The sequence below is a fragment of the Asterias rubens genome, chromosome 17 (genome assembly GCF_902459465.1).
Source record: "Asterias rubens chromosome 17, eAstRub1.3, whole genome shotgun sequence".
Taxonomy (NCBI): domain Eukaryota; kingdom Metazoa; phylum Echinodermata; class Asteroidea; order Forcipulatida; family Asteriidae; genus Asterias; species Asterias rubens.
The window spans coordinates 4714361-4725159 of NC_047078.1; the positions used below are offsets into that span (position 1 = coordinate 4714361).

Genomic DNA, 10799 nt, shown 5'->3' on the forward strand with positions numbered 1-10799 from the left:
CTGTTTGCGATCACATAAGCTGTGTATTAAAGGCAGTGGACACTATTGGTAATTATCAAAGACTAGCCTTCACAGTTGATGGTTCTCAACATATGCATAAAATAACTAACCTGTGAAAATTTGAGCTCAATCGGTCATCAAAGTTGCGAGATAATAAAGAAAAAAAACACCATTTTCACATGAAGTTGTGTGCGTTTGGATGGTTGATTTCGAGACCTCAAGGTCTAAACCTGAGGTCTCGAAATCAAATTCTTGGAAAATTACTTCTTTCTCGAAAACTATGGCACTTCAGAGGGAGCCGTTTCTCCTAATGTTTTATACCATCAACCTCTCTCCATTACTCGTCACCAAGAAAGGTTTTATGCCAATAACTATTTTGAGTAATTACCAGTGTCCACTGCCTTTAAAGGCACTTGACACTTTTGGTAGTTACTCAGTACATTAGCATACAAACTTACTCGGTAAGGAGCAATGGAGAGCTGTTGATTGAACAAAACATTGTGAGATATTAATCTGCTCTGAAGTAACAAAGTGTTTGAAATAATATATTGCTTTGGTAACTTCTCCTAAAATATTTGAATATGAAAGACTTCAGACCTTTTTTAGGCATCTGCACATGCGATATTGAGCAACAACTTTGTTTTTTTTCTTTTCATTAATTTCTAGCAACTGTGATGACCAATTGAGCCAAAATTTTCAAAGCTGCTTAGTTTGATACATATCTTGAGATACCAAATGAGAATATATGTACTGGTCTTTGACAATTTACCAAAGGTGTCCTGTGCCTAAGAGAGTTGCGCCCACTTTCTCCGGTCATGTGGGTGTTGGACGCCAATGTCGGTCCAAACGCAGCACAACCGAATGTTCTAAGGCCGTGTCCGAAACGACGACTTCGGCTACAGCTACGTCTAGATCAGCGCGTCCACCAGTGTTGAAGAATAGGCAGACACGCGCGATCTAGCTGTAGCTGTAGCCGAAGTCGCCGTTTCGGACACGGCCTAACACAAAAAACAACTTAAATGTTTATTTTGAATTTTTAAAGAACCATTATTTAAAGTTTTTTTATACAAATTTGAAAGCTGGCAGCGATTGAATTACTGAGCACTGAGCCGCAGCAGAATGTTAATGTAAAAAAAGAAAAGAAGAAACAGAATAAATACATACGTCATTAATTAGATAAATAACCTTAAAATAAATAAATGCGATAAACAATCTAATGTCTTTGTCCAATGTCCATGCTTGCCTGCGCAATGATATTTAGTTATATGTCACTGTTTGTCCAATATTAAACTCGCCATAAGGTGTGTGCAAACTGATGAAAGAATCACTAGTCTGTGATCTAAGGTCCACCACAAGAGAGCGCTATTTCTTGCACTACTAAAGAGTACTAAACACACTCTCACATAGATCCTGTGTCCGTCATTTTTGGAGTCAAAATCGTAGACAATAATATGCACAAAAGACTTGACTCCCAAATTGACCCACATTGACGGCGGTGCATTCTGCTTTGTGCAAGGAGGATATAGAAATCAATAGACCCCCTTGCATATAACGCGAATTGCTACCAGATACGCTGAGGTTACGCGCACGTTTTGAGGCACAAAGAACAGCTATCGTCCAATGATCTGCCTCCTTTTGGCCTCAGGGATGGCACTTCTTGACAGTGCGACGCCATATTCAATGTTGCATTCAAATGGGAATGAATGTTCTTCATGGATGTTGCCAGGAACTGGTCACCTGTAAAATGCCTCTTGTGACATCCCTTTGAGTATTGCGAAATCACTTTGGTTGTACATAAGGAATTTTGCAAAACAAAGTCCTAGTTCCTAAAGAAAAATATTTTAACATTCAAGCGTGAATTGATTATAAATCTTATTGCCTGTAAATTATATAGTCTCATGTAACATGAACCTTAAACTTTGCAGAATCAGCCCCAGGACTGAAAGAAATGTCAATAATCAACTACATAATATTGTAGTAATGTGCGCAAGGAAACATTAAAAAGTAAGACAAAACAAAACCAGTCAGGCGTGACGGGGTGCACAGCACGATGCAAGCCCTAGTCACACCAGTCATATTCCTGAAACCATCCAGGGGTCAAAATTGCCACTAGCCCGCTACTGCCAGATTTACAGCCGGGCTACTCATTTTTCCAGTTTGATAGCCCGGCAGGCTAGTGGAAAAATAATGCAAAAATCAACATCACAAACAATAATGAACTGTGCTGTATTGTAAAAAAAAATGTTTTTGGTGACCAATTTGTGCCATGATTGAAGATGAACATGTGTTTGTTTCGGGCTACCAAAATCTCATCAGGGCTACTAAAAATGATGGGTTACTAGCCCTGACTACCATGAAAATACATGTACACTGTATTTCGACCCCTGCTATCAAGTGTGCTGTTTCTCTCCTTCAGCAGTGCATCTCACACCTTGACAAAGATGTCTCTGGTATTATATTCATTGAATGCTGCCATAGGCTAAACCTCATAGCTCCATTTAAAGGCACTGGACACTATTGGTAATTACTCAAAGTTGTTGTTAGCATAAATACAACATGTTAGCCTAATGAGCCATGGAGAGCTGTTGACAGTATAACAAATTGTGAGAAACGGCTCCCTCTTAAGTAACATAGTTTTTGAGAAAGAAGTAATTTTCCACTAAAATATTTGAATTTGATTTCGAGACCTCATGATTAGATTTTGAGGTCTCGAAATCAAGCATCTGAAAGCACACAACTTCATGTGACAAGGGTGTTTTTTCTTTCATTATTATCTCGCAACTTCGACGACCAATATTGAACTCAAATTTTCACAGGTTTGTTATGTTATGCATTGTTGAGATACACCAAGCCGAAGACTGGTCTTTGACAATTACCAAAGGTGTTCCGTGTCCTTAAAACAATTGATACCTCAAATGTTACTAACGGCAGCAGTCTTAATTGGCATGTCTTGTTGTTGCTGGTGCTTCATCTTCACAAGCTTCTGTATGGTGAGGTTACGAACTTTGACCTCTTGATCCAGTGAGTCCCTTTCCTGCAGGAAGTCAACGAGGTCTGCAGAGATTTCTGGCGAGACAAAAAAGAGAGGAACATTTCAAAGTTCAGTAATAAAATTTAATTATCTTCATTTGTCAAAATATTAACCAAGATAACAAGGCCACAAAATGAGGCAGAAAAATCATTAAGCCATTTGCTTTAAAGGGATGGTACATACATTTGGTAATCACTCTATAACTGCAGTGAAAATATTTGGTAAGAAGCGTTTGATAAAAGCATTTTTGAGAAACATGTCACTTGGAACATTTCTCTCTGACAGTAATGTGGTTCAAAGATGTAGTAAAAATGATAGTTTGTATGCCCCCTATCTTAAAGACACTGGACACGTTTGGTAATTGTCAAAGACCAGTCTTTTCACTTGGTGTATCTCAACAATAAGCATAAAATAACAAACCTGTGAAAATTTGAGCTCAATTGGTCATCGAAGTGGCGAGATAATAACAAAAGAAAAAAACACCCGTCACACGAAGTTGTGTGCTTTTAGATGGTTGATTTCGAGACCTCAAGTTCTAAACTTGAGGTCTCGAAATCAAATTCGTGGAAAATTGTTTCTTTCTCGACAACTATGTCACTTCAGAGGGAGCCGTTTCTCACAATGTGTTTTACAGTCAACTTCTCCCCATTACTTGTCACCAAGTAAGGTTTTATGCTAATAATTATTTTGAGTAATTACCAATAGTGTCCACTGCCTTTAAATCTTTTTAAATTATTTTTACCGTGTACATCTTCATACAGGATTTAAAAAACAATCAAACGATTCCAAAAACTAAAGTTTGCCTTTAACGTGGCATAATAATATTTTTGTTTCAAGCTCAGTTCCTCCCAGCCCCTGTATCAATAAAGACTAGTTTATAAGACAGTAGTCCCGTAAATCAATAGCTAGCAGCTAATGGTAATCAATCTAACTCCACCCATGGTCATACCTGTCATAACCACTTAATGTTCTACTTTAATTCCTTATCACTCAATACACCACCAGCAGGTGCAGCTGGATGATTTGCATAAGTAATGTGGTTACATGTACATATACACTAACATGAACTCACATGCATTCAGTAGCTAAAGGACCTTTAAAGGGAAGGTACACCTTTGGTAAATATTGTCAAAGACCAGTCTTCTCACTTGGTGTATCCAATCATAACCATAAAATAACAAGCCCGTGAAAATTTGGGCTCAATTGGTCATCAAAGTTGCAAGCAAATGGTGAAAAACACCCTTGTTGGACAAAATTGTGTGCTTTCAGATTAGAATAAAAGACTTCTAGCTAGTAGTATTTTATTATTTTAGTGAGAAATTACCTCTTTCTCAAAAACTACGTTACTTCAGAGGGAGTCGTTTCCCACAATGTTTTATACTATCAACAGCTCTCCAATGCTTGTTACCAAGTCAGTTTTTAAATTAATATTTTTTTGGAGTAATTACCAAACGTGTACCTCCCTTTTAAAGGCAAAGTATACCTTTGGTTTTGGGAACCATTTGATCGTTTTATTGAAGATGTACACTATGTTTAATAAAACTCAACCATGTGAGCATTTATTTCAAAAGGTGGTTAGAGGTTAGAGATATTAGTGGTTTATAAAACCTACAGGAATAATAATCCGTTATGAAGGAATATATACAATCATCAAGGAAGCATTACACAGCGACACTTTCCAGAGCAACATTCTGGGGCAAAAAAACACCAGGTATCATCGTTACCAAATAGCAGAGAAGCTTAAAGCCATATTATACACTTGCGGAGCAGAAAAAAAAAAAAAAATCACAGATTTACAAATAACCGTACTTACATGGTTTACAGAAGGTAATAGTAAAAGACTTCTCTTGAAATATTATTCCAGGAAATGCTAAATACTTTTTGAGAAAACATTTAAAACAATTGTAAATTCTCGACAACGAGAATTACGGACACCTGTCATGACACGGAGAAACGTGCGGAAACAAAGGTGGGTTTTCCCGTTATTTTCCCCCAATGCCGATGACCGATTGAGCCTAAATTTCCACAGGTTTGTTATTTTATACAAGTTGTGATACATGTACACGAAGTGTGGCCCTTTGGACAATACTGTTTACCGAAAGTGTCCAATGGCTTTAAATGCGAAGGATGCAACTGAGGGCTCCATTGACAGCCAGAAACAATGACAACCGTTTAAAGCAAGAGATCGAAAGTGTATAACTTTTCCAGGGGGGATGAAGAAAAAACCCATGTCATAGGCGGGAACCAACGCACAACTCTACTCGCATAATGGCCTTCTGGCGGAAATCAAACCAGGGCGGCAGTAGCGAGGGGAGAAAGCACTTTATATACGAGACGCCCATGCCACGTGCCTTTTCCAAGGGGAGCAAGCCTACCCTTTAAGAATGAACAACCAGACTAAACAGGACTTGGTTCAGTCATTACTATGGAATGCAATTTCACCTGTGACAGCTGCAGTAGGGACTACGCTATAAGTTCTGGGAAAAAAAAATTCTTCTTACCTTTTATCATATTTTCATAATTTGATAAGACTTTCTTCATCTCGGCTGCACTCATCTTGTTCACTGCAATAAGAAATTCAGAATTGTTTACTTTTATTGTAATGTGAGACGGGCATTTTGTGTAAACAAAAACTTTAGACATGGAGGCTAATGCTAAAATATTGCCCCTGGTCTTGGCTATTTGCCCTTTGCGAAATGAAAACAGCCTGGTTCTTTTTAAAAGTCTTGATGGAAGTTTACTTTCACTGTTAGATGTTCAAAGTAATCAGTAATTGGACTTAATTTCCATACAGTTAAAAACAAAATCAAGGATGATATTTCTTTATAAGGTCATACTTTATGCGAATGGATACAAATTTTGATATCACAAATTCACAATGAATTCGCAAAAATTGAGGTGTGTTCAACTCTGCGAAACGTTCGCTGCGAAAACAGCTAATTTTTGATGTAAAAATTTGCCTCGCAAGCACATTCGGAGGAACCAGGGAAATATGAACTGGCTTTACTAACTATTACTCCCTATGGACCCTGTAGGGCCCTACATGCCCCAATACAAATACTCCAAACACCGATATACAGAGCAATAACAAAAAACACAAATCAAAAACAGGAGACTGAGTGTAAAACAGAAGGCCTACCAATGAATCAAAGGCAGATTTAACAATACTTACATTGCTCCTTGTTCAGTTTCTGTTTATTACTCCATCTTCGAGTTTCACTCTCAACGTCTCGTTTCTCTGCCCCTTCATCCTGAAGGGACAAGACACGGCAGAGTTTATCTGACATTGGCGTCAGAAGTCCCTCTGTCATTTCAATTTTGTTGCTACGGACTCTTGTTGATTTGTCGAACTGTTCATCATTTTCAGATGCTTTCTTAGTTTTTTTGCTAGCCTTTATTGACAACGGACTTTTGATGTCTCGGACATCAGGCACTGTGGTGGTTTGGGTTATTTGAGTTTCTGAGTTAATACTCTGGGTTTTGATCACAACATTGTCGTCACTCTGCGACTGAGTCAGACGTGTCCCATAGAGGTACTTAGCATAGCTCTTCCTCAACTCTACGGAGCCTGATTCACAACTTAGATTTTGCTCACTGTTTCGTCTTAAGATGTCTATCTCAGACACTCCTCTCAAAGTGACCGGACTGCTTGACCGCGTACAGGGGCTACTGTGTACCTGCAGAAGATTCTTCCGATTTTTCACGTCTTCATTCTTAGAGTGATTGATGAGCCACTGGAGTTTGTCGCCGATGGATTCCCGAGCTCCAGGGGATGAAAAGTCTTGTGGGACGCTGCATCCCCGTCGATGAAGAAATGGACTTCGAGATTTCTTTACGAATCTTTGATGTTCTAGAACAAGACAGGTTTCATGGGCTTTTACTTCGGTGTGCAGAACGTCCGGCAACTGGTTGAACCCGATCTGGATTGGGCTTCTCCGAGGGGAGGGTTTCTTGGAGCAGAGGTGGCATGTCGTCAGGGGTTCACCGGTGTCGAGGCCACAGACGCTACACTCGCTCGGCTCAAGATTGATCGAGACGAAACTCGTATCTTCCTCTCCTTGCATTGTTCTCGCTTAAAAGTCTTGAACACTGCAATGTGATTATCAGTTGGTAATAGACATTACAGCCAAGGTTCTACTTTCACTGTATCTGATGGAAAAAAACCCAAAAACAATTAAATTCAGATCAAAAAAGATTGTGAAAAACATGTGTTTTGTAGACTAAGGGCTAATTTCTACCCACCTATTATTTATTATTAATAAATAGGCCTACAAAAAAAGAAATTTAGTTTGCATTCGTATGAAGTTCATTACAAAGAAATGTCTCATGATTCGACTTTCCTATCAATTTGATTCAGCAATAATAATATTGATTCTGAAAAAGAAAAAAAAAGAACACAGAGTCCGCACCACTCAGTTTAGACCACACAAACGCAATTGATAAACCTTACATTGTGACTTAGAATAATGCTATAATACAAAGTATTTTGTTTTTAATTGTCATAACCATATCCTTTTTATCTTTTCCCACTTCCCACCTGTTCTTCTATCCTTTCCTTAATCCCTTTCCCCCTCTCTTTTTCTATAAATGGATATGTATTCGTTTGTACTTGTTTTATGCCTCTGAAGAAGGTCCGGATTGGATCGAAAGCTAAGGCCATCTACCCTATTCATTATATTTTAATAATAGTAATACTATATATAAACTAAAGGTTTTTGTTGAATCAGTTTCAGTTCACTTTCATTTCAGTATCATCAATTTAAGAATTAATAAACAAACCAGAGATCAGTGCTTCAAAACCACCATCCACAAACGAGAAAATTCCCCGCCTTGAAATAGTCAATTCAACAGGTTACTGCTCGTCGTAGCTTTGTTATTATTATGTGCACCCTCCATTTTGGTTCACATAAAATTAAATGAAAAACTGACACATCACTAGGCCACTACGCATTATGCTTACTACGCATTCATTTGGTAGCCATGGATGATGGTATGGTTGCCTTACAAAATAATTACAAAATTTCCCAGTAAAAATGTGGGATGATTTGAGGAAGTTGTTGTCTATTTTAATACTCACTGTGTGAAGAATTTCTCTCAAGTAAAACTTCTCTGAGACAAAGAAAAGGAAAAACACAGCCTTTTACCACCACACACTTTCTCGTCTTTGCATCTTGCTCTGCGATGTATTGTTGTAGTATGCGGTAACTGGAGTTTCGCTTCGAGTCATAACACACGCCACAACCGGACAACAATGTTTTGGTTGACAAACGGATGTAATAAAAGAACGTGTAGTACACGTCAATCTGAAGAAGAACAATTTACTCTTTTCTCAAACAATGGTTGCTATTAAGTTCACCTGTACACATTTTAAGTCACATTGAGCAACTTTAAGAAGATGCTGTTTTCTAATGACCTTAGAAGCTATGTTATGAAGAAAACATGAAGTGCTTGAAATAAAATGATTATCTCATGACGTCACACCGGTGCAAGGCACTCAATCAGCTAGGCTGGTTTTCAACAATAGGGGTACGGGGCGGATATCCTAGCCTTGTATTGTGCAACCATGGTGCCGCATAAAGTGAACCACTCCCGAAAGTTCAACAAAGAATCTATTCATAGGAGTTCGGCGTGTGCCACGAAAACACAATTAAGTCAACTCCATTTTTGGAGAGTAAACTTAAAACTGTTACTCAGCACACTGGCCGCAAGGGTGGGGTCCCCAAACAGGTGCATATGATAAACAGTCCCCATGGCCATGTTCTACGACCCAGTTTCCAAGCACCTCAAGGTATCATGTGAATTCATGAGTTCACAAAAACGAAAATGTGGCGCACCCAATTGGTTTCTAGTGAAAGTAGGCGCGCTATATTGATTGATAGACTTCGTAAATGGAATGGTTACTCCCCACCCCCCTAAAAAAAAAATAAAAAAAAACATACGTTATAAATGTATAAAATTATTTGGTTTATAGTATTTTTTGTAGAGATCGCATAACATCATAAGGCTATACGCACGAACTTAAAACTGTTACTCAGCACACTGGCCGCAAGGGTGGGGTCCCCAAACAGGTGCATATGATAAACAGTCCCCGTGGCCATGTTCTACGACCCAGTTTCCAAGCACCTCAAGGTATCACGTGAATTTTATGAGTTCACAAAAACGAAAATGTGGCGCACCCAATTGGTTTCTAGTGAAAGTAGGCGCGCTATATTGATTGATAGACTGCGTACATGGAATGGTTACCCCCCACCCCCCTAAAAAAAAAAAAAAAAAAAAAAAAAAACATACGTTTTAATACAATTATTTGGTTTAGTTACTAATAGTATTTTTTGTAGAGATCGCATAACATCATGTGGGGTCCCCAAACAGGTGCATAATTATGATAAACAGTCCCCATGTTCTACGACCCAGTTTCCAAGTACCTCAAGGTATCATGTGTATTTTATGAGTTCACAAAAACGAAAATGTGGCGCACCCAATTGGTTTCTAGTGAAAGTAGGCGCGCTATATTGATTGATATACTGCGTAAATGGAATGGTTACCCCCCCCCTCCCACCCCCCTAAAAAACAAAAAAAAAACAATAAAAAAAAAACATATACGTTATAATAATTGTATACAATTATTTGGTTTAATTACTAATAGTATTTTTTGTAGAGATCGCATAACATCATAAGGCTATACGCACAGCCACGGTAGCCCCCCCCCCCCCTTCCCAACCACCACCACCACCACCACCACCACCACCACCACCACCACCACCACCACCACCACCACCACCACCACCACCACCCAAAAGAATGCATTGCCTGTACAATTATTGCCCGTAGCCTGGTCTTGGCCCAAGACTATGGTGCTTGATTCTAGCTGAGTGTAGTCTAGATTTCAAGCCGTCCAAGTAACTAGATCATACCGTGGCGGGCGCACTTTGGCGATTCAACCGCGCGTAGTACACTATCCAGAATCAAGCACTAGTCTTGGGCCAAGACTACCCGTAACCTGTGTTTTTATTGATATTCAGTGAGTGTCAGAGACTGATATGTTGGCGACATGATGGTGTTTGGTGTTTCTGAGCAGAGTGTATAGGTTCGAATCCCGGACAAACTACCTGCTGTGCGGGCAGAGATGGTTCTTGTGATTGTTAGTAGTAAATAGCTATGGGATGGTCATAGCCGAGTATAGCGCATCCTCAGGGGAGCTCATGTTTTAGTAATGTGAGGTAGTTTGGGGCGCCCTTCGCCTTATCAAAGGAACACATTGCCTTCCTTGGATCGGTCGAGTTGGTCTTTGAAAAGCGTTCTGTAACCGTTTGTTGTAAAATGTATATGGTTAGAAAGATATTGTAAAAGTAGAATACAATGATCTACACAAATATGCCTCAAATTTGCGTGGTTTTCTTTTTTCCCCTGTCGACTAACACGGTCGGCCATTTTATGGGAGTCAAAATTTTGACTCCCATAAATGGCCGACCGTGATAGTTCGCGACGTAAAAGGAAAACCGTGCAAATTCGAGTGATACTTGTGTGGATCATTATATTCTACTTCTAAAACATCTTTCTAACCATATGCATTTCATAACAAATTGTTTCAAACGCTTTTAATAGACCAGCTCGTCCGATCCAAGGCAACGTGTTCCTTTAAATCGCTACATTATAAAAACTAACTATTACTATATAATGCTATAAGAAAGGCAGTAGAGTAATTATTACAGATGAGATACACCGACGACCGGGCCTCGAAAAAAACAAAAAAGTTAATATTTTGATGATG

General features: G+C 38.9%; 1 protein-coding gene across 2 annotated transcripts; it reads right to left on the bottom strand.

The window, feature by feature from the left end:
* Window positions 1-2835: 2835 nt before the first annotated feature.
* LOC117301538 lies at window positions 2836-8248 on the bottom strand. 2 transcript variants are annotated; one of them, XM_033785558.1, is made up of 4 exons: window positions 8109-8248; window positions 6204-7174; window positions 5533-5595; window positions 2836-3066 (listed from the first exon to the last, which is right to left on the bottom strand). In XM_033785558.1, exons 2-4 carry the CDS (start codon window positions 7093-7095, stop codon window positions 2912-2914), a joined length of 1110 nt encoding a protein of 369 aa, XP_033641449.1. In that variant the 5' UTR covers window positions 7096-7174; window positions 8109-8248; the 3' UTR covers window positions 2836-2911. The 2 variants fall into 2 exon arrangements, with proteins under 2 accessions (XP_033641449.1, XP_033641450.1); XM_033785559.1 differs by having other exon boundaries at window positions 6204-7180.
* Window positions 8249-10799: the final 2551 nt, after the last annotated feature.

Excerpts from the sequence above, each read along its gene's own strand:
- LOC117301538 (XM_033785558.1), bottom strand. The coding sequence starts at position 7,095 with ATGCAAGGAGAGGAAGATACGAGTTTCGTCTCGATCAATCTTGAGCCG. Across the intron at positions 5,596-6,203 it reads GAAACTGAACAAGGAGCAAT|TGAACAAGATGAGTGCAGCC; the intron begins GTAAGTATTGTT and ends TTCTTATTGCAG. Across the intron at positions 3,067-5,532 it reads TTATGAAAATATGATAAAAG|AAATCTCTGCAGACCTCGTT; the intron begins GTAAGAAGAATT and ends TTGTCTCGCCAG.